General features: G+C 46.2%; 1 protein-coding gene and 1 long non-coding RNA gene across 4 annotated transcripts; one reads left to right on the top strand and one right to left on the bottom strand.

Moving 5' to 3' along the window:
* Nucleotides 1-2,538: 2,538 nt before the first annotated feature.
* Nucleotides 2,539-9,780, top strand: LOC310658639. The gene is made up of 2 exons (XR_014502395.1): nt 2,539-6,137; nt 6,266-9,780. It is a non-coding gene; the product is annotated as an uncharacterized lncRNA (long non-coding RNA).
* TXN2 (thioredoxin 2) lies at nt 9,212-21,717 on the bottom strand. 3 transcript variants are annotated; one of them, XM_083400859.1, is made up of 4 exons: nt 21,573-21,717; nt 18,444-18,724; nt 16,026-16,149; nt 9,212-9,939 (listed from the first exon to the last, which is right to left on the bottom strand). In XM_083400859.1, the coding sequence occupies exons 2-4, from the start codon at nt 18,722-18,724 to the stop codon at nt 9,823-9,825; spliced, it is 522 nt and encodes a 173-aa protein (XP_083256985.1). In that variant the 5' UTR covers nt 21,573-21,717; the 3' UTR covers nt 9,212-9,822. The 3 variants fall into 3 exon arrangements, with proteins under 3 accessions (XP_083256985.1, XP_083256986.1, XP_083256984.1); XM_083400860.1 differs by lacking the exon at nt 21,573-21,717 and adding an exon at nt 21,409-21,552; XM_083400858.1 differs by lacking the exon at nt 21,573-21,717 and adding an exon at nt 21,392-21,537.
* Between the last annotated feature and the right edge of the window lie 1,027 nt (nt 21,718-22,744).

The following is a 22,744-nucleotide window of genomic DNA, read 5'->3' as shown; positions in this document are numbered from 1 at the left end:
TGTTTCTCTAAGCAGCCAGGGGGGTGATTTTCTGCATTAACCCTGAGTGAGCTCTTAGCCTCCTGCAGAGCCTAGTTTATCCAGCGTTAGTCACTGCCTTAGGGGGAGACGCTGAGATCCTCCCATGATGCTCAAAAAGTACTGCATAAGACTGCTGCAGGACAGATTTACTAGCCAACTATTTAAGGTGCAATTAATTTCTACAGCACCCTCCTAGTTCAAAGTGTTTCGCAAACATCTGCCAGTTGGCACCGGCCATTACAACAGTTAAGCTTGCAAAATCATTTGTTGTCTACTCCCATCCCCAAATGCAACATGTTGCTTCTGATTAGTACAGTATTTGATACCTCCGTGTCTGAGGGTATTGTTTTACACAGAGGGTCTATCTACCAGTGCTTTCCTTATCATCAAACCCCTGATGAGGGGTGTGAGCTCTTCTTGCTTGAAACTGTTTCTTCAGACTATATATGGTTTTGTTTTGATTTTTTAAAAAACACATATAAGATGTTGATAGACGGGGGGTTGTGGTGAAGAAAAGGATTTGAAAGGATTTGCAGGCGAAAGATGGCACAGATGTGTGCGGCAAAAGAGAATGGAATAGAGGAGGGATGAAGTATCTGGGGCCCTCCAGATGCTGCTGGACTGCAACTCCTATAATTCCTGTCCATTGGCCATTCAGGTTGTGGCTGATGGGCTTTGGAGTCCAAAAACACCTAGTGGATGACAGGTTCCCCACCTCTGGAAAAGAGGACCACCCTTTGGAAAGACAAAAGCCAGCCATTCTCAGACTCTTAACGCTAATGTTAATTGGAATAAGAAGTGCCTATGCCATTTATGTAACACACATATTTTGCATCATGTATACCAATACCTATATTGGGAATGTGCAATCTTGGCTTGTGTCTAGACACAAGTGGGCATACGTAACCAGCGCTACAAAAACCTGTATGTGGGTCAAGCCTTCATTTCCCATGCAGAAGTAACTCCTGAACAGGGATTTCATTACATGCCAAGCATAAGCACTGGGGTGCTGCAGGAACTTCTCGTAAATCCATTTCACCATATGCAAATTTAGTACATGGCCTATGCCCAATCATTTGGCAAAACAAATCCAGGCAAGCACTCAGGAGCATCATATAAATGAGAGGTGCTGCCTTCAGTAGCTGCAGGTCCATGGATCATATTGCAACCCCAATTAACCAGGTGCTTTCCAGATGAGTTTGGCTACAACTCCTAGCATGGTCATGGTGGCTGCAGCTGATGGGAATTGTAGTCCAAAACATATAGAGGGCACCAGGCTGGTGAAGGTGATGCACGGCGCTGCAGTTAATACAGTGGTACCTCTGGTTACATACTTAATTCATTCCGGAGGTCCGTTATTAACCTGAAACTGTTCTTAACCTGAAGCCCCACTTTAGCTAATGGGGCCTCCTGCTGCTGACGCGCCGCCAGAGCATGATTTCTGTTCTCATCCTGAAGCAAAGTTTTTAACCCGAGGTACTATTTCTGGGTTAGCGGAGTCTGTAACCTGAAGCATATGTAACCCGAGGTACCACTGTAATGCGTATTTAAACTGAATCATCTCTCAAAATATTCTGGATGTGCTAGTCCCCTTCTGGTCCTTCAAGGATACTAAATTCATTGGTTCTGAAGGACTGCCATCATAAGAGGAAACCAGTCTGTTAAGTTTCCATAGGTACAGTAAAACTTACCATAGCAATTCATTTTGGATTCTATATATAGGCATACTGATGGCTGTGAACAAGGCCAATGGAAAGAAGCAAAAATGCTGCGTTTGTTTTTGGTAGGTTTCCCCCTGCCCCTCCCCAAATCAAGACTATATGACTTCTTAGGTGTTATATGAACCTTCACTACACTAAAGAAGTTTCTAATCCTAGGTTAAATTGCTATGAACAGTGAGATCCTGCCCATAACACTCAGGGCTTTTCCACATTTACCTTTTGCCCTGCCGTTTGCAGGCAGAGGTCAGAGCTTTAACGCTCTGTGTCCGAGCATTGAGGGTTTTGGGTTTTTTGCACGGAGCTTTCCCTGCAAAAACATGCTCTTTAAAGCTGAATCAGAGCAAATGTCAATTTGGGTTTTCCACGGATTGTTGTTTGCTCCAACTGAACTTTAAAGTGTGAATTTTCACAGGGGAAGCTCTGGAGCAAAAAGAAGGGTGCTCGGACACAGAGCTTTAAATTGTGGACTGTGCCTGGAAAGAGCAGAGGAAAGATAAGTGTGGATAAACCCTCAGATAGCAAGCTTCTAGTGCATAAATACTGTGCAATGTCTAGCTTATAGGGGCAACTTGCACCTGTTGTTGTTGTTTAGTCATTTAGTCGTTGTTCTTTAGTCATTTAGTTGTGTCCGACTCTTTGTGACCCCATGGACCAGAGCACGCCAGGCACTCCTGTCTTCCACTGCCTCCCGCAGTTTGGTCAGATTCATGCTCGTAGCTTTGAGAACACTGTCCAACCATCTCGTCCTCTGTCGTCCCCTTCTTCTTGTGCCCTCAACTGCACCTTCAACTTGCACCTAGGCAATAACTAATCAAAACTTGGACAAGGCGGAGAAGAGCACTAGAAGAGAGATAGTTCAGACAGTACAGCATGAGACTCAGGGTCATGGGCTTGAGCCCCACGCTGGGCAAAGATACCTGCATTGTAGGGGGTTGGACTAGATGACCCTGGGGGTCCCTTCAAATTCTTCAATTCTATAATTCTAAATAGTCTTGTAAAGAGACTAACCACCAGCCAAGGACAATCAGAGATGGATATCCTATTAATAAGCTCATTGTGCTAGCCAGAGGCCATGACAGGTACATTATAAAGTTCCTAAATGCAAACATAGCAATAACATAACAAACATCAATAATATAAAGGGAGAAAAATCAAAAGTACCACCAGCTAACTCAGCTTCAGATTTTAAACCCCAAGGCCTCCAAAACATCCTTCTAAGAGCAAACACACTTCTCTTCAGTGCAGATCCTTACATAACCAAAATAATACCATTAACACACACAAAGGGATGGATCGGCAGATTTGAAGGAACCTCAAGATTTGCAGAAATACAAACAAGTTTTTTTGGGGGGAGCTAATGGGGAGTAATCCCCAAGCAGGCCAGTGATGACTAAGTGACCACAGAATGCCAACTCATTGTTTGGGGTGAGGGGATGGAATTAAATATCCTGGGGGAAGGCAGGGCTGGGTCTCTGGAACCCCCGATGGGAACAATCCACTCCGCAACATCTTCTTGCAGCTTGCTTTTCTTTTATGTGATTTCACAGCCCACTGCTCTAACCACTGGGCTGTACAATCTCAGGCATAGTCAGGTAGGCGTGACCTGTTAAAACACCAAGGCTGACGGTCAAGATAAAAAATATATGTATATAAAAATAAGTGAGACAGGAACATTCTTCTGTCAGCTATTTTAGGAACAGGAGGTTTCTAAGTCAGTAGTGCAGTGGTACATAAATTAAGATCACTGAAGCAAAGCAAAGCACTTTCTGCAAAAGAGGCACACTGCCCTTTTTAGTAAGACAAGACTAGAACAACGCAAGCGGGACCTGCAACTAAATGTTGCGGTGCATCCCCAGTGCCTAAGAGGAGCGTTCCTATTCCAAGGCTTCAGACAACCTGGAAAAGGAGCCTTACAGTACTTCTGCAGACTTTGAGGAGGGGAGAGAAGTTACAGGAGTGAGGAAGGCATAAAGAATGCCTTTCTCACACACCCTGCCCCACAGCCCCCCAAACCAAAAGAGTGCTAAAGGGTTGCCAGCCGCCTCAAACCTGAGTATTTTATAGGTATCCGAGTGGGATCTGTAACCAAGTGTTGCAGTGTGGCTGCCAGCCAGCCACGCCTCTTTCTGGGGTCCTCCCCCCTGTCCTCCCTCCTTCCTCATTTTCCATCCCCTCCCCAACGGTATACCTGCATTCTGGGCTCACTGAGAATACTGTCCCCATGGGGCTGTTTTCAAGTTTGCCCCCCGCACTTACGATTCCCTTCCCCCTAAATATTTTTAGCACTTCTGCAAACCTCAGGGCTCCCTCAAACCTGCCAACACTTCTTTCTCAGAGGACCTCTTTGGCTCTGGGCCTGTCTGCACTGGTCACCTGAGATGGTTATTAGAGGGGGGTGATGACGTGTCTTAAGCTAAGCTGGACAGAGAAGCAAAGCTGTAACTAAAAGGGGGTGGAGGGAAAACAGGACATCTCAAGAAGCAGACTTACCCCTGTGTTTTCCATCCAAACCAGCAGTCAGTTTCCCGGGATGTATTTGCACAGTGTGTTGCTGTCTCATGTCTCTCATTTAAGACTTCCCCACCCCCACCCCCTGGTTTCCAGAAACCTGAGGCCTTAGGCATGCACACAGGTATTTGTTTATCCGTGCACATCCAGCCCCACGGGTTGCCCACCCTCCCTGTGCCATGGAAGCCTGAGGTCCATTGCAGGGTTGCACACAGTTCCCCCTCACAAAGTTATAATTCTCGGCACCCTTAGCAAGCGATAGTTTCCATGATTCTTTGTGGGCAATGTGCTTTAGATGCACGGCATGTCATGAGAACTTCTGCCGAGATGCCTTTTTAAGTGCTTTCCTTCCCAGCAGTGCAACATGACTGCAAAGGCCTTTTCAGTGGTGGCCCCTCTGAGTTCTGAGTTCCCCAAGAGGCTGCACCTGGCAACAATTTTACAAGTTTTTAGGTTCCAGCCAGGCATTCTTAATCACCTGGGCATTTTTGTGTGTGTGTGTCGTTAATTGTTTCAATGTATATAGCTCTGAAAAAACTGAATTTGACAAAAGGGTGGCACATGTGAAGGCCAAAGAGCAGGCAAGCGCCCTTCTCTTGCTAGTAGTGATCAGCCAGGGCCCACAGCAATTCCCTTCTGCAGAGGCAAAAAGGGAGAGGCAATTAAGTCAGGGCTGGCTGCATAACAGGAGCATCTTTGCCCTTCTGCTTCTCTGACATTTTCAATTCATAACTCAAAAAACATCCAAAGCCTCAAGAGATTTTAGGCCATTTTAAAAGCTGCTTGTGATTTGGAGAGGGCGAGAGGGAGGAGATGCATGTGGCTCTCTTTCTTCTTCGCTGAAATACTCACAGGCGCCCCCCCCCCCCACTTTATATTAGAAAGAATCAGCAATTGTGACTGTCACAAAGTGATGCACATATTAGGGGTTGCCAGTAAATCTCCAGCTTGTTGTACACGATACCACCCAGGCCCCAGAGCCTTGGAAGGAAGCGATAAAATAGCCAATTTATGCAGGCTCTTAAATACACAATGCAAAGTCACAGTGCCTGCGGCTGTTTTTTCCTGTTCTGTGTTTATGGCAGGGCACTGAAGTTAACCACTGTAGAAAACATACCAGGCCTGCTCCCCCTCCCAGACTTTTCCTGCACGTCGCTGACAATGCCTCCCTTTGCTACAGGCAGGAAATGTGCCTGCTCCAACTATGCATAGCGCAAGCATGGAATTTGGCACCCGGGGCTGGAATTAAGTCTCGAGAAGCTAAGCTTCTATCCCTCATTGTCGCAGAGAACAGTTTCAAGCTGTGATGAAAACTCTTCAAATCTGAAACATGAAGCAGCATCAGGTCCCATGAATCATGGAGGGAGCCTTATTTAGATCCATTGAAGAAGCACAAGCCCTGCTAGATCACACCAACAGCCAATCTGATCCAATAGCCTGATTCCAGAAGTGGCCAACTAGATGCCTTTGGGAATCCCACAAGCAGGATATGAGTTCAGGACCTTTCCTGTTCATGTTCGCCAACACCTGGTGTTCAGAAGCATGATGTCTCTGATCCTGGAAGTACTAGATAGTCAAGACTAGTAACCTTTATGCTCCATGAATTTGCCTATTCCCCTTTGCTTTAAGTTGGTAGCCAGCATAATTTACCTGCCCTCCCCAAAGCCAGCATAGCCAGCATCACAGCTTATGGCAACAACAGTAGTGGCAAGTGTCCCTTGAGACTGCTGTAGCAGATAGCAGGGAGGTCAGAGGTGGGCAGAACCAAAGCGAACTAATTCTTCTTTTGTCCCCATCCTCCTCCCTGCTCAGTTCTACAGGAGGCAATACAGAGACTAAAGAGGAGGAAGCTGACGCTAAGGTCGCAGTCTGGACTGGTAGATGGAGGTGAGGGCAGACAGAGGCTGCTGGGCCAGTACTCAAAAGGACCAGCCTCCACTGGGTAGCAAGTTCCATCCTTTAACTATGCCCCGTGTTGACAAAGCATTCCTCTTTGATCTTGTCCTACCATGCAGCACCACTGGACGTACTATGAGAGAGGAAGAAGAACGACTGCTCGCTTTCTCCAGATATCACCTCCAGGTTACCGATGGACAACCCTAAATCAGAAATAAGACAAGACCCTACTTTGGCTTTCAGTATTTTGCAATAAGAGAGAGCGTTGTAGTTAGGTGGACATTGGAGGGAAAACTCTATGGAGGCAAGACACCATGGGTTGCATTTCATGCAGCCGTAATTGTCCCATCTGCACACGGATTTACACTTGTGCAATGGGATGTTCCTCCTCCCCCTGCACATAGACTCATCGAATTGTAGAGTTGGAAGGGACCCCAAGGGTTATCTAGTCCAAACCCCTAAAATGCAGGAATCTCAACTAAAACCATCCATGACAGATGGCCATCCAACCTCTGCTTAGAAATCTCCAAGGAAGAAGAGTTCACCACCGAGCGTGGGAGTTCCTTCCACTGTCAAACAGCTCTTGCTGTCAGAAAGTTCTTCCTGACGTTTAGTGGGAATCTCCTTTCTTGTAATTTGATTCCATTGGTTCAAGTCCTACCCTCCAGAGCAGAGGGAAACAAGCTTGCACCATATTCCATGTGACAGCCCTTTAGATATCTGTCTAGCCCCCTCCGCAAATCTGCTCCACAGGGTTGGGAGATCCCCCAGAACAGATTTGCGGGGCATGCAAAGGGAAGGATGGTGGGGGGAGCTGATTTGCACAAGTGTAAATCCTCATGCTGACAGGACAGTTATTTAGCACTGTTCTGGATACAAGCCCATGCCCTTTCAAACCATTCCCAAGAATCCTTAATAACAAATACCTAACATTTTGTTTGAAGTTTCATCTACAAAATTTGATCCCCATAGCAAAACCTCTATAGCAACAGTCAAGGACAAAATTAAGAGTCCGGCCTCCTCCCTCTTCCTGGCACCATTTCCTGAAGCTGGCTGGGCAGCCTCCTTGAGGACGCTGGCAGGAACATTGCTGCCTGGGCATTTAGGGCTGTCTCAAAGAAAGAGAACTCCTTTAAACTCTTTCTGATTGCCTTGTGCTGTAAGGAAGTGGGCAAAACTCCCTCCTCTCCAACAAACCCCTTCAGATCTTGACTCTGTACATAGAGAGAAAGAGGAGCATGCTAAGAGCCAAGAAAGTGTTATGTGCAAAAACCAAGGACAAAAAAATGTTAGCTTCATAAAAAATCTACATGTGTCTGCAACAGAAGCATCTATGAAGATAGCAGTGAGTGGTAACGAGCCTTTCAGATTTGGTTTTTCAGGGTCAAAGCTACTTCCTCATCCAAAGAGAAAAAGGATGGGTGTGGCAGGTGAAGAGGCTGGCCACATGAAGGAAGCAGGCAGCCACCCGTGTGGTTGAAAACAAGACACTTCTAAGGGAAGAGCAGAAGGGGAGAAGCTGGGAGGATTTGCATTAAATCACGGGTGAAAACAAAATTTTAAAAAACAGCCACTATGATCTAAAGGTTAGGTTAGTTCCAGCCTAAAGGTATGAATTATTCACTCTGCTGTGTAACATTTCCTCCAATAAGGTTATGGCTTGAAATATGATTCCTTTTCAAATAGCTGAGGGTAGAACCATAAGGCAAAAAGGAAAACCAGACTCTGGCTTCTTTTAGCTGTGCTTCTTTTGAAACCTTTGCTCAGCAGCAGCAGGCTGTTATGTCAGATTGAGTTCCAAGTAGCCCTAATAGCAATGGGCGAGTAGATCTAAAAGCTCAGCCCTTCCCATGTTTGCAGGTGTTTTCAATACAGATTTGGCATTCTATAAACCATGTCTTGGAGGCCCAACTGGTGCAGTGGTCCACCAGTGAACAAAATAATTTTTGTTACGCAGCAAAAAGAAATTTAATAGCTTTCTCTGGGACATATTGACAAGTAGCTAGCTCAGCATCCTATCTCTCCCATATCAGCCATTTGCATGTTTTAAGGAAGAAGTATTCCTATCCATCATGCTCTCTGCCTCTGGCAAGGATTAGCATCCCTCTTTAACAGGAAGCATGTAGCAGCCCCAGGCACTGAGAACTCCCAACTACTGCCAGCTCCTACATTTTGACTGTTTAACCTCTAGGGCCATACTCAACAGAAACAGAGACTGCTTGGTCCTTAGAAAAGAGTCACCAGTGTTTTTATTTTCTATGAATTTGGCATCCATGTTCCCAGCTGTGGTTATATTGTTTGCCAATGCACCACCCCCTTCCTGAAGATTTCAGAGATGATCTACAAAGAAAGCATTTCATGTTCATCACTGAAAAACTGCAGCTCTGGTCTCTGTTCATGATGGTGGAATGGGCCATCTCAAGAAACAGGTGGGAAAATGTCATTAAAGTAGTGGTGGGGAACATGTGGACCTCCAGATGTTCATAGAATCGTAGAGCTGGAAGGGACCCCAAGGGTCATCTAGTCCAACCCCCTGCAATGCAGGAATCTCAGCTAAAGCATCCATGACAGATGGCCATCCAACCTCTGCTTAAAAACCACCAAGAAAGGAGAGTTCACCACCTCCCGAGGGAGATCATTCCACTGTCAAACAGCTTTTACTGTCTGTAAGTTCTTCCTGGCATTTAGTCAGAATCTCTTTTCTTGTAACTTGAAGCCAGTGGTTCAAGTCCTACCCTCTGGAGCAGGGGAAAACCAGCTTGCTTCATCTTGCTGGATAGCAAACTCCCATCATCACTGATTCCTGGCCAAGCTGGTTCAGGCTGTTGGGACTCCCCATCCCTGCACTACTTTTGTCATGAAGACTGGCATCACTGCAACAGGCTGCCTAAGTATCTTCTAGTTTGATGAAAGACAGGTGATCCCAAGACCCTCCTTGCCAACACCCCCCTGCTCAAACCCACAACCGCCCAAGCCAAGTGGAAGGGCTTCAGCTTTCCTGAAGAAGGGAAGAACCTTCTATCTCAGCTCATGAAGAATTATCTACAAAAACGGGAACGGAGCAATTACTAAAGCTGTCTTTATTACAGATCTACCCAAAAAAAAGGGGGGGAGAGAAGATTCCAAACAATGTTTCTCTTCATTTGGTTTATAAACAGCAGCGCACAGGGAGGGGCGTGTGTTGCAGCAGTGGCCAAAGAGAGCCGCATGATTAAAAAGTACCCCTGGACAGGGAGGGTGGGAAAGGACACAGACTGGAGAGATGTAGCAGGGGAACTGGTTTTTCTAAGGAAGTCTGCCACCATCTCTCACAGGCAGCAGCTATTAATTGTACAGGATCTGGACTGGAGCAGGATGAGGGAAGCTTCTCCCCTGTCTTTGCTGGGAGTCTTCCATTTCTTGCCACGGCTATTTGCAGGCAGGCAGCAGGCTCTATTCCTCTTCTCCCACGGAGTAACCAACCTTCCCATCAAGCTCAGAACCATGACAGTTTGTCCCCACCTCCTAAGGAGAAGGCTGAGCTAGAATGGTGCAGCCTGTTCCCTCCCAAAACCGGACACTAGCCCAACTGCTCCAAGGCAGTTCCGCTGTCCCTCATCTCCTCCCAAGGAACTAGGCTTAAAAACAAAAAGGGGGGAAAGTCCTGGGGCATATTCACACACTTGGCCTGGGTTGCTCAAGGTCCCATAAGTTTCTTGAGGAAGGCTTCCAGCTGATCCTCATCTTTTATCCCTACAAACTTATCCACCACATCGCCGTTCTTCATAGCCAGGACTGTGGGCACTGCTGAAACCTAGGAACAAAGAAGGAAAGATAGAATAATAGCTGTGCTCCACTGACCTGTGAACATCATTTCAGAAGTCAAAGCAAACATTAAAACAAAGGTGGGACACTGTAAAAAAGGTGAATGATTAATGTTTCCTCACATTGGAGAGCTCCTAAGAATCTGAACAGGATCACTTAGATCTGGGGTGGGGTGGGGGGGTTGTTTTAGTTTTAGAAACAAGACTGTCAAAGGCGTACAGCTCCAGCATGGAGTTTGCATTTGGCAGAAAGGATTTTCTGCTGGTACTCTTCATGATAACAAATGCACTTTCCTTCTTGGAAAACAGAGTAAGGCAGGGATGGCTAACCTATAGCCCTCCAAATATGACTGGACTACAGCTCCCATCAGGCCCAGCAAGCATGGTCTGAGGCAAAGGTCAGGGGAAGATGGGAGTTGTAGTCCAACAATATCTGGAGGGCCACAGTTTTCCCCATTCCTGGACCTAGAGGGAAGGAGGAGACTGCCCCAGTGTGAAGCTGCACTGCCAGTTTTCTGAAAAGCAGGCTCTCTGGTAGAGGAAGAGCTGACCAGGATGCACTCTGCAGCTGCTTAAAAGCTCACCATGCAGTTTGTGTAGTTGTGCAGAGGCATAGCATCTGACTGTCACCTCTGACCATGTGGTAAGAAAGTGTTACTTCCCCCCACTCCCTGCCCAGTTGCACAGGTTTATAGCTACACAGAACTTATAGTACTGCTGGAGGGTTTATGGTTATAGCTTTCCAGACAGGAAGCTTTTAAGCAGCTCCTCCTTGGCTCCTGATCATCTATTTCTAGCTTGCAACTGACATCAAGTTCACATACAGCAGTACTCCAGTTCTGCAGATGTCATTGCCTGACTTCTTATCCCTAAATGTGGTTTTAACTGTGCCCAAACAGAAGCGGAGAGAAAAATGGATGTGTCCCTCTTTGCGGTGTCAAAGTGGTCGAAGAGTGAATATGACAGACTTACAGCATCCAGGATGTGTGTGTGTGCTTTAGATAGAGGAGGCTCTACATTTGCTTATTTTGTACAATCATTTCTGCCTGTCACAAGGAGGGCACTGAAGCTCTGTCCTCTGGAATCCCACCCCTCTGCCTTCAAAGGGTTGTTCAGAGATTCGCTAGGCGGTTTCAAACCTGAATTTGCATCCAAAGTAACAGTGGTACCTCAGGTTACATACGCTTCAGGTTACAATCTCCGCTGACCCAGAAATAGTACCTCGGGTTAAGAACTTTGCTTCAGGATGAGAACAGAAATCGTGCTCTGGCAGCGCGGCGGCAGCAGGAGGCCCCATTAGCTAAAGTGGTGCTTCAGGCTAAGAACAGTTTCAGGTTCAGAACGGACCTCCGGAACAAATTAAGTACTTAATCCGAGGTACCACTGTAACATGCTTTATATCAGGGCTGGGGGAACCCATGACCCTCCAGATGTTGTGGGACTCTCCATCAGTCCCAGGCAGCATGGTCAATGGCCAGGAACGATGATGGGAAATGCAGTTCAACATCTGGTGGGGGGGATATCCAACCTCTGCTTTAAACACAGACTGAGGCCTTCTAACTTCTTAAAGGGTAGAGCACAACTACTGAATACACATAGCCCAGCCACCAGTATATTTATTTTAAGAGTGGTGAAGCAGAACACCAGAAGGCCACATTTGTACCATACATTTAAAGCACCATGATACTCCTTTTAACAGTCATGGCTTCCCTGCAAATAATTATGGGAGCTGCCATTTGTTAAAGGTGCTGAGAGGTTATAGGAGGTCTCCTATTCTTCTCCCAGAGTTCCCTGGGAAGAGGGCTTGACTGTTAATCCACTTTAGGAATTGTAGCTCCGTAAGAAGAATACAGGGTCTCTTAACAACTCTCAGAACTCTTAGCAAACTACAGCTCCCAGAATTCCATGGGGGAAGCAGGGACTGTTTAAAGTGGTATTGTAGCTCTCTAAATGTATGGTGTGAATGTAGCTCATGTTTCTGGAGTCATGCTACACCCCTCCCCTTCCTGCAAGTTGCCTTATTGATCTATCAGCTTCTTACTGCCCAATTTTGACTAAGGATTGAGAGGACAGCCAGGGATCAGGCAACAACAGGAAGAGGATCTGCAGGGGCTTGCTAGCTGAGTACTGCAGGGCCCAGTGCTTTAAAACCACAGGCTATTCCCCCCCCCCCACATGTGAGCAAGCCCATTAAAGTAGTCCAGAGACTGACAAGAGAGGAATTTGTAAATATTTCAGAAGGGGCTGACACATTCCACAGCTCCCCTCTGGCGCCCTTATCTGCAGACAGCTCAGCCACTGGGTCGTGTCCTATCCTTATCTTGCCTGCTGTCCATCCCTGGAATGTGCTTTCTCATCAAACATGCTCCCAGCTGCGCTGCGTCTTGCAGCCATCAGCAATTTGCCACACGCAAAGCTTCCCCAATGGAAAGCCCTGGGAGATCTGGCTTCTCTTTTCCACCAACGCTCTGGGCTCAGAAGGCCTGTTTGAGCTGGGCCCCACCCTTTCCCCTCTGTTGGCCAATGCACTGCAGCTCCTTAAGAGTGCCACATCCTATGGTTACTCCAGGATGTGTGTGTGTGTGTGTGTGTGTGTGTGTGTGTGTGTGTGTGTTTTAAAAGAAAAACCTAATGAAGGCTCAACATGCAACAGATTATAGATTATGGTTAATTGATGTTCTTTAGTGCCCTCTAGGGGACAACTATAAAAATTCCTGGGCCCTCAAAACACTCCCAGAAAGCTCCTCTTTTCTTCATTTTTAGAAAGAGCCAGATGCTTTACTTGTGGGGGCATGTGGGATGCAAATAAGCAATAAAAGCACTTTATAGAGTGAGGATCCAGTACCTTATTCTCCCCATGCCCAAATTGCAGCCACAAAGCAGAGAGCAAGCTGTATATAAAAATGGCTTGCCCTAAGTTACACGGGAAGTCTGGGGCAGAGCAAGGTCTCCTGGGTAGAATGCAAAGAATGTTAACTGCTGAGTCACTCTTCCCATCCACAGTTTAACACTACAAGGGCTTTTTCTATGCTAGGCATAAATCAATAGGGTGTGGAACATTTAATCGTTCCCCATCCATACCAAGGCAGACTCAAAATCTGAATTTAATTCCTGACATGTGAAAAATATACGCTAAGTAAAGGACAAGCAGCTAAGGCCCTCCATTCTTTGAAAACTGACAAAGACTCCTTAGAAAGCTGTGATTAGGGTTTGAAACTGAATGAAGGTCATAAGAAGATATTAGGCAGGAGGTTTTGAGTATTATGTATGACCTTTATAATTATATGCTTGACAGTGCAAGATGTGTGTGTGTGTGAGAGAGAGAGAGAGGGAGAGAGAGCGCGAAAGAGAGAGAAAAGTTCAAACTTACAAAAGTTCGATGCCCAGATTTCAAGGTAGGGCTGGGAATGTCCTCTGCCTGAAATCTGAGTGAGTTACTGCCAGCCAGTTTAGTAGACAATCTTCACAAAAGTCTAACTTGATATAAGGCAGCTTCCTATTTTCCTACGATTTTTGATTCATGGCTCGTAAGTGTTTGCTATTTTAAGAATTTTAGGCAATGTCTTTAAACGAGCAGCAGCTGACCCACTTTCCAGCTCACCCCATACCCCATGGATTTGTTCCACTTCTTCCCCCAAATGCCACCAGAGGGGCTTCTGAAGGAGCATAATTCCTCGAGGGAAGACGAGAAGAAACAGAAATAGCTTCTTTGTGCCAAATAGCTGCCTTGTAGGTTTTAATTTTATAATCAGTGCTTCTTGCCGTAATAGGTTTATTCAAACAGCTTTCGTTGGGTCCACCTGAAAGGCAGCATATAAAATAATGATTGGTTACAGGTCACGTTGTTGAGGTGGGACATCAGGACTCTGGGCAAAGGAGACCAGAAGTTCTCTTTGTTCATTCCACTCACAGCACCATCTGTAAATCACCCAGCGGCTGTGCGAAGAGAAGGGTCACCACTGGAACACTATTGACTCAACTGGAACATAACAAGGGCTAGTGGCAGCAAGCCAAAGTTAAGAGGCGGTGGGGAAACTGAAAGAGTTCAAGGCAAGGTGGCGGCAGGCTGAGACAGGCCCCTCTTCCTGCCTCTGTGGGAGAAGTTGCATAGCAAGGAGGGGCCCCTGGCCTGAAAGAGGGAGAAAGGACCAACTAAGCAAGAGGAAGAGACATGGGCAGGGCCGGCCCATCCGTTTAACAAATGAGGAATTTGTCCCAGGCAATAAACTAGGTCAGTCGGAGATGCCTAGCCATTTCACCAGGAAGCGTTGAAGAAGAAGATGCAGCAGCACCAGGACTTTGACCCAGGGTGTCCAAATGCCTTCCCTATTTGGGAATCAGGAGAAGGAAGCTCTGGTCAGAGCTGAATCCCTTCTGGGAAGAATCCCTGTGAAATTTTTTCGCAGCAGGAAAGTACTTCATGGATGGATGCTCCATTGGGACAGCTCCGGAGCCCAGGGCAGGTCAGGGCCTGCGCGAAGGAATGTACAGGCATTCCAAGGCTCACAGAGGGGGTCCCTCCCTCCCTCTCCCTTCCAAAGAATCTGCCGCTGCAGAAAAGTTGTTGTGAAATTTCCAGGCTGAGATGGTGGGCCGCTGTCTTGTAAACAACAGCGAGGGAGAGAAGACTGATAGGAGCGGGAGATTTACTGCCCATTTGCATGGAATCTGCAGGACTCAAAAAGCCCAGCAGAGTAGAAAATTGTTTAGGATCTTAAGGCCACAAACTATAAAGAAGCAAAAATCACTTTGCCACATGAAGACGTCTTATACAAAGCACCAGGTTGCTGGACTTCTAGCCCAGCATTGCTTACTTCAGCTAGTAGTAGCTTTCCAGGATCTTAGGTGCCTCAGCGCCTATTAACTGGAACGCTTTTAATCAGAGATACAATATGGGGCTTTATTCCTGAAAAGCGTACACTCTTTCACTAAGCTATGGTCTTGCCTTTAAGTGAGAATGTAGAGGGAGGGCCAAGCATAGCTTTTCTTGTTTTTAAAGTTTCCACCACCAATTTCCACTGCCCCTCTACCCTTCTAAATTTAAGTATCAGACAAAACTTTTCTTGTGTCCTAAGCATCAAAGGAAAGGACCAGCCTTCTCTAAAGCTCTGCATATTGAATCTGGTGGCTGATACAGAAAGGATTCTGTAAAAAAAGAACAAACCAACTTAAAAAAAAAAAGAGGGGGAGTTAAGAATAACAGAGTTGTAGAGTTGGAAGGGACTCCAAGGGTCTTCTACCCTCCACAATGGTGCAACCGCCTACAAGGAAGAAATCTTTTGCTCAACAAGCAAACCCACAACCCTGAGATTAAGAGTCTCATGCTCTACGGATTAAGCTATCCCAGCTTGTATGAAGAAATAAATTCTAGGCTTACTGTTATCTGGAAATGGGTCTTGGAAATACGGCTTTCTTTTGCAGGGAATGAGCATCTCTGCTTATGATCACCTTGGTTACAAATGCTATTCTTGACTCTCTGCAGTCCTGCCACCTTCTAAAGTCTGCCTTCCAGATGTTATTAAGACTCCAGCTCCCATCATCCCAATCACTGGCCATGCTTCCTGGGGCTGTTGGGAGTTGGAGTCCAATGTCCAGGGGGCTAGCCTGGTTCTAAGCCATCTGATGCCTGCCTGCCTCTTGGCATCCTCCATAATGCAGCTACTCTTCCCACACAGTGACCACCAACACTCGAGTTGGCTGCTCCAGGGTCTCTTCTATCATCACCCAGGGATTCTCTCCCCACAAACAAAGGCTTCTTGCACCACCGGACCTTCATCTCTCTTCTGCCACAGCTCCCCTATTAATTTATTGAATAAATCCATCTTCTGTCACCACTCTCTGGTTTATCTCAGTCAAGACCATGAGTCCCATTGAGCATCCTTTCCCAGCCTGGAGCTCTCCAGATGTTTTGGACAACTGTGCTGGCTGGGGCTGATGGGAGTTGTAGTCCAAAACATCTAGAGGTTGGAAAAGGCATCTCTTCCTAGGCTCCTAATCAGAACAAATGAAGAGCAAACCAAGTTGTTCTATACAACACATATTCTGCATATTTCTTAGGAGGGTTATGAGCACTTACCTCGTATTCAATGGCTAAGTCTGTGTGGTCGTCGATGTCTACTTTTGCCATCAACACCTTCCCCTTCTGTTTGGCCACGATCTTTTCTAGCCTGGGGCCCAAGATCTTGCAGGGACCGCACCACCTCCAAGGAGAGAAAAGAAATTAAGAGTTCAGTGAGGGAAAAGCAAAGGCAGCAGGAAAAAGGTGGTGAAGCTTTTCAAAACACTCTGAACTCCTCCCCTATTTTCTGGGGTGAGCTTGCCTTTAATAGCTGCAGGAGAAACCCTCTTAACTTTAAATATCAAGCCTGATATTGATTAAATTAAAGAACAGCATGCATGTGCTGGGCAGGTTTACAGCAGTTTTAACAATTCAAAGCCCCGAGCTACAAGGAGCACTTTACAGACAGCTTGGGGCGTTTTCCTGCAAGGGACACTCAAAGGTACGTTTGAGCCACTTTCATGCTGTTTTGTGCCATAGGGTGAATGTGGGACAGAAAGCAGGAGAGCCCCATTTTCACTGAGCCCTTAAAAAACCCATTACAGTGGTACCTTGGGTTACAAGCACCTCGGGTTACAAACACTTTGGGTTGCAGACTCTGCTAACCCAGAACTAGTACTTAGGGTTAAGAACCTTCCCTCAGGATGAGAACAGAAATCGTGCACCAGCGGCGCAGCAGCAGTGGAAGGCCCCATTAGCTAAAGTGGTACCTCAGGTTAAGAACGGTTTCAGGTTAAGAACGGACCTCCGGAACTAATTAAGTTCATAACCAGAGGTACCACTGTATACATTCTAGCCAATACAGGTGGTCTTATATTCCCTTTACAAAGTGGTCTACCATCTGCCAGAGAGAGCCCTAAGGGTTAAACAAGAGTGAGTTTGCACACTGAAGTTGCCATGTGATCATTCTGATTAAGGCATGAGCTCCACAATGCAGCTTTCTGTAACCTGGTGCCCTCCAGATGTTTTGAACTACAAGCCCCAGCAGCCCTGACCTTGGCTGCGCTGGTTGTGGATGATGGGAGATGTAGTCCAGTAATATTTGCCGGTCACCAGGTTGGGGGAGGCTGCTGTAATGTGTCAAACTATAGCCTATCACATGCTCAGGGAAGATTGATTTAACACTAGGCTGTTTCCTAAGAACGGGAGCACATAAAAATTGTAGCACATCACCTAACTGAACCCAGGCTCTCACACAGAGGTGTTTGGAAAACATCTTGGAACCCTTTCCTTATGCATACAGAAGCCAGAGCCGTAAAAAAGCCCCAGATATTACCACTACACGTGAGGATCACACAACAACTATCTGTTTGGTCCGGAGTACATTCATTTAGGATCCCACAGCTAGTTCTCAAGCACTGTACCTTGGGCTTAATAGACCTGTGAGTTATCGCCATACAGGACAGTTTTCACAGGTGCTGTTTTTTCCTACACCAGTTTTGCACCTGAGCAGAGGAGACTTCATGTATCAAGGTCCCTTGCAAAACACACCTCGACAAATTTTGTACTGAGTTAGAAGTACGATAGTGAATGGATGCCTTTGAGCCATTTGGGTTATTAAAAAAGTAAGCATGCATTGTTTTGCTTGGTTTTATTGAAATCAATACAAAAATAAAAACAATATTTTGCCCTTTCAAAAATAAGAGCATGGGATGGGGGGGGGGAAGGGAGAAAGAAACCCCTCCTAATCCTTGATGCAATGACACCTGGACCAAGCTATTCCATGCCACACCTACCTTCGTCCCTTCAGGGCTGTCTGGGACTAACTGCTTTTGAGCTGGCATATTTGGAATGAAGGTACTGAGGAAGTCAGCTAGCTCCCACTGCTTCCGTGGTCGCTAAGCAGCCACCCCCACAGTGGTTCTCGTCTCCTTCCTCTCCCCCCCAGATCTGACATGGAAAGTGTCTAGCAAAACAAAAACTCCAATAGCATTTGAGAGCTGCAGGCAGACTCTTGACACAGTTCAACCAAGTTAATTTTTAAGACTGTTTTGATCCGAAAGGTCACGTAGCTACAAAGATGTTTGCAGTCTCTCTTTATTGCTATGGAATAGCTCTAGCTATATTGCAAACAGCCACCACCTACACAATAAAAGCATAAAATAAAAACCTTTCAGCTTTTGCTATTGACTTGTAACAAACGAACAGGGAGATGCAACCCAGCAGCTGCATATTTTGGTTGCATGTAATTAACATAATTCAAGTAACAGAACCGGGAAGATGCCAAATTACTATTAGTGGACATGTTGCATGTCGCTATCACCCTACAAACACTTCATAGCTAGAAGGGGACTCAGAGGACTGGACCATCCACACCATTTATCCAAGGTGTGCATTTGTGCACATTGTGGTCTAATACACACATGAACTAGTGATCAGGCAGGAACTGATGCCGACAACTTTAAGTCAAGGAGAAACAAAACCCTCTGCACTCACTGGGCGTGGAAATCAATCACCACCGGCTTCTCACTCTTCAGAACTCTGTCTTGGAAGTCATCCCCATCCTGGATGTTAAAGGTGTGCCTGAAGACCAAAGTAGTGGAAAATGTCCTAGTAGTTGCAGGCACAGTAGTGAAGGGGACGGGCAGGCGCCAGGTGAGATTGCAGGGCGCAGCCGAAACCCGGCCGAGAAGCAAAGGTGGCTGTGAGCGGAGTGGCGCAGAGAGATGCTTGGCAGGGATGGAGAGGAATGGCCTGAGGAGGAGCTTTTGGGCCATCTGCAAAATGAAAAACAAAAGCAACACAGTTGGGGAAAAGTCAACTTGCAACTTGCAGCTTCCTGAACTCTGCTGGTGTATTCCTACCACCAAGACCATGGCAGACCTAGCTGTTATTTCACTGTTTCCTTCCCTTTCCAGTCAATTTCAAGGATCCCCATTCATGCCCCTATCTAGTCTCCACTGTTGCCCATACTCCTGCTTCCTAGGTTCCCAAGCTTTTACCTTATCCATGCCCTCCAGAATTTCAGATACACCAATCATATTTACTGCACATACAGCACACACATCAAAGTGTTGGGCTAATGAAGAGTAAGAAGGGCAGGCCCTACCTGCAGGCTCACCATTTAACCTAAATTACCTTTTGGGTTACAATCTTATCTACTATCTTTACCCTTCAGCTCAGTCTCACTTAAGCACTGTCAGATCACATGTCAGCATGAAGGGCATACTGGAATTATAGCGAATGAAAGAAAAGATCACCCTTTAACTCTCTGGACAAATAGGCAGTCATTCAAACCAGGGGGTAGCTCCTCCCAGTGCAGGCTGGTCCATTAGAGCAAATCTCAGTATGCCCTCAGCCAACTTTCTTCCTGCTTACAACCAGTCCAGGGGGTGGTACTGCCTGTCACCTTCCTCCTCCTGGGTCTCAGTCCTTGTAGAATGCAGCAGGTAGGAGGACTGGGCCAAAAAGTAGTTGGCTCTGCCTGTCATTGGCTCTGGGCTCCCTTCTACCAGTCCCAGTGTGTACCAGCCATCACTGATGCTCCGCAGTCAAATCACACTTTTAAACCTTCCTTTTTGGTTGCTCCTGCCTACTCCAGTCCTGTAATTCTAGCCTAGTCCGAGCTGGTGGATACCAGTCTTTTTACTGAATAGTTCTTATTTGCAAGAAATGTCCTCTGATGGCCACGGTGGGCCCAATTATCATATTGGAACATCAACATCTTCCTTTCTGTAGCACACTATTACCACTGTGATTTCGGCTGGGTTTCTCAGTGTGGGAAAATGCTTTACCATTCTGATCCTAACAACCTGTGAGGCACAACCGATTGTGTGATAGGTAGAAAGCAACCTGCCGAACTTCATTTTTTGGTGATGCTTAAAATTCATTACCTGACAACCACGATCCGGCTGCTCAACTAACACTTATATGCACCAACTGTGGTACAAACTACTGTAGTACAGCTAGTCACACTTAGCTCTTCTGAGTGTTCAAAACACTTGACACGTATTCTGGGAAAGCTCAGTCAGTATAGCATAAGACTCTTAATCTCAAGGTTGTGGCTTTGAGCCCCACATTGGGGAAAAGATTCCTACATACCAGGGGGCTAGATGACCCTCACGGTCCCTTCCAGCTCTATAATTCTATTACTCATTACTTCAGCAAGCTTCACAACAGTCCCGTAAGATTATTATCCCCACAGCAGCAAGACACTTCCATAGGGGCTAGTAGTATGCAGAAGAGGAGGGCATTTTCACCAATCTCAGATAAACAACAGCACTAAGCTACCAAATTTCTTGCATCAACAGGCTGGACTAAATGACATATGAGGTCCCTTCCAAAGGATGCTATGGGAAAATTGTTATTTTATTTACTGCCTCAAAATATAAGCAGAACACAAACACTGTTGTAGTTTTCTTACAACTGGAGTGCATTCGCAAACAATATGTTTTCTTTAGCACTTTATGAGGTTTGCTTCTTTGGTTGGTTGGTTGGTTTGGCCTAGCACCACCCACCTACCTTGAAACAAATTTTGATTGCATCTGCTTCAAAATGTGTTTTCCTAAAACATATTTACATGCAAGAAAGGATGTTTTCTGTAACAAACCACCTTTTATAAAACATTTTAACTTTCAAAACACTAAAGTTTGCAAAATTTAGTGCAGCTGGTTAAAAAGATATTTTCTTAAGTAAAGGCAGGCAATGTTGCATTATTCAAATACAATATTAAAACCCAGTATTAGGTAAACATTTGTTGTTGTTTAGTCGTTTAGTCGTGTCCGACTCTTCATGACCCCATGGACCAGAGCACTCCAGGCACTCCTGTCTTCCACTGCCTCCCGCAGTTTGGTCAAACTCATTATTGACATGCAGTTGATATTTAACTGCCCTAAATGCATTGGAATATAACAGAAGGATATATATTGGATATATATTTCTAACCTTCTGTCCTACCCTGGTTACCCTCCAGTCAGCTTAATTCCTAACCAAGTTTGCCAGCTCCCCCCCACCTTTAACTTTGGCACCTATATGCCAAAGGGAAAAAAATAATAAAGAACAATTTGACAGCGCAGAAAAGTGATGAGAAAAGTTCCATTTGTTACACTCCTGTGCATTTGGTAATCGGGAAGGAGACGGGCGTTTTTCTGAAACTGAGCTGGCAAGGCTGCTTCCATTCCACTCTCTTCTTATTTTGATTTCTAGAACAGGAAGAACTGAAGCTCAGAATCTAACCCATGGCCTCAAGACTCAACCAGAGGCTGCGGTTACGGAAGGGTGAGAAAAGCGCACTCTGCACATGTTCAGAGGCAATCTCGTCTGCTCTACAAACTGGTTGAAATGAAGCCCAGCTTATTAGTGCCGCTTAACTAATTGCCGTCCTGGGCTCTTTGGTGGAGGCGGGATAATAATATAAGTTGAAGTAACATAATAATAATGGTAACCATCATAAGTAATTCACGTTTCACTTGAGCTCCTCCATTTCCTCTACTAGCCCCTCTCCACTCCGGTCCAGCGGAGAAAGTGTTACTCGTGAGTAAACAGGCACAGGCCCCCATCTGCTGTGCAGCCGGGTCAGCGACACCACCACCCCCCCGCGCGACCTTCTCCCTTCCACCTTCTCACCTTTCAGCCCCTCTTTACAGTGTCTCGCGGCCGCCACACTGTGGAATCAGACGGGCCGGACTCTCCTGCCAGCCGATTGGAGCAGCCGTGGGAGGAATGTATGCATTCTGGCTGGATGATTGGCTGGCGAAAGGGAAGCTGTTGAGAAACCTGGGACCTGGTTGGGCTAAGGAGGGCGCGTTCGGCCCTCAGAGGTGCGCGTCCTCCGCGCGCTTATTGGTTAAAACGCAGCCGCTCCGAACGCTGGGGAGTTGGAATTTTCACGCAGCCTCGGGTTTGATTGGCTAAAAAGCGCCAGTCGAAAGCAGGAATCTGCGTCAGCGCTGTGGCCTCGCTCCTCGCATCGGGGAGCCAAGGTCAGAGTACACAGGATGTGCTCAGGGAGGTGGTACGAAAGGCGGGTTCCCAACTTGTTCATTTCGGGGTTAATAATAATAATAATTTATTATTTACACCCCGCCCACCCGGCTCTCCTAAGAGCGCACCGTTATCATGGCTTAAATCAGTCAAGCTGCAATTTTTGTTTATTGTCAGACGCTCTATCTGTCTGTCTGTCTGTTTGTTTGCTTACTTATTTGCTTACTATACCGCTCTTCATCAGAGGATCGCTTTGATTGTTAGAATAGAATAAAGCAGGGAGGGCAGAAGGCTGATCGGAATCTATTTGTAGATCTTGGGGGTGGTTCGCAGTAGATTGGCAAAAGGTTTCAGATTCTCAGTGGGAAAGTAAAACTTCCTCTACAACCCAGTACTGTGCTGCTGCTCTCTGGCAGTGCTCGCTGACGCTAGGACGGAGGACTTTTCCCCTACCATTACATTACTACATAAAGTATCCTCAGATCTAAAGGCGAGCTACAGTGTTTCTCCATGAACTTTTATGGATTTTCAGGGCTTTTTCAGAGAAAAGAGTTATCTATGAAGTTCAAAGTTTTAGGTCGATTTGTGAAAACTACGTAGCGACACCTGCGCTGCGCTCCCTACACTCCTGTTTCACTGTGTAGCCATTTTTTATACACAAAGTTTGCCCATAGAAAAGAATTCAAAACTGCATTAAAAAAACCCAAACATGGCGACGTCTTTGCTTGTTTGATTCCTTGTTTATTTGGAGGTGTGAAGAAGGTTCAAAACAAGTTATATGGGGGACGGGGTGGGCAGGTGTGGAGGACTCCCTG

Source organism: Podarcis tiliguerta (genome assembly GCF_965153285.1).
Source record: "Podarcis tiliguerta genome assembly, chromosome: 10".
In the NCBI taxonomy this organism is placed as follows: domain Eukaryota; kingdom Metazoa; phylum Chordata; class Lepidosauria; order Squamata; family Lacertidae; genus Podarcis; species Podarcis tiliguerta.
The sequence above is the reverse complement of the archived record's forward strand: the minus strand, read 5'-3'. Positions and strand labels throughout refer to the sequence as shown.

Excerpts from the sequence above, each read along its gene's own strand:
- TXN2 (XM_083400858.1), bottom strand. The coding sequence starts at position 21,505 with ATGGGGGCCTGTGCCTGTTTACTCACGAGTAACACTTTCTCCGCTGGA. Across the intron at positions 18,725-21,391 it reads AACGTGAATTACTTATGATG|ATGGCCCAAAAGCTCCTCCT; the intron begins GTTACCATTATT and ends TTCATTTTGCAG. Across the intron at positions 16,150-18,443 it reads GTGATTGATTTCCACGCCCA|GTGGTGCGGTCCCTGCAAGA; the intron begins GTGAGTGCAGAG and ends CTCTCCTTGGAG.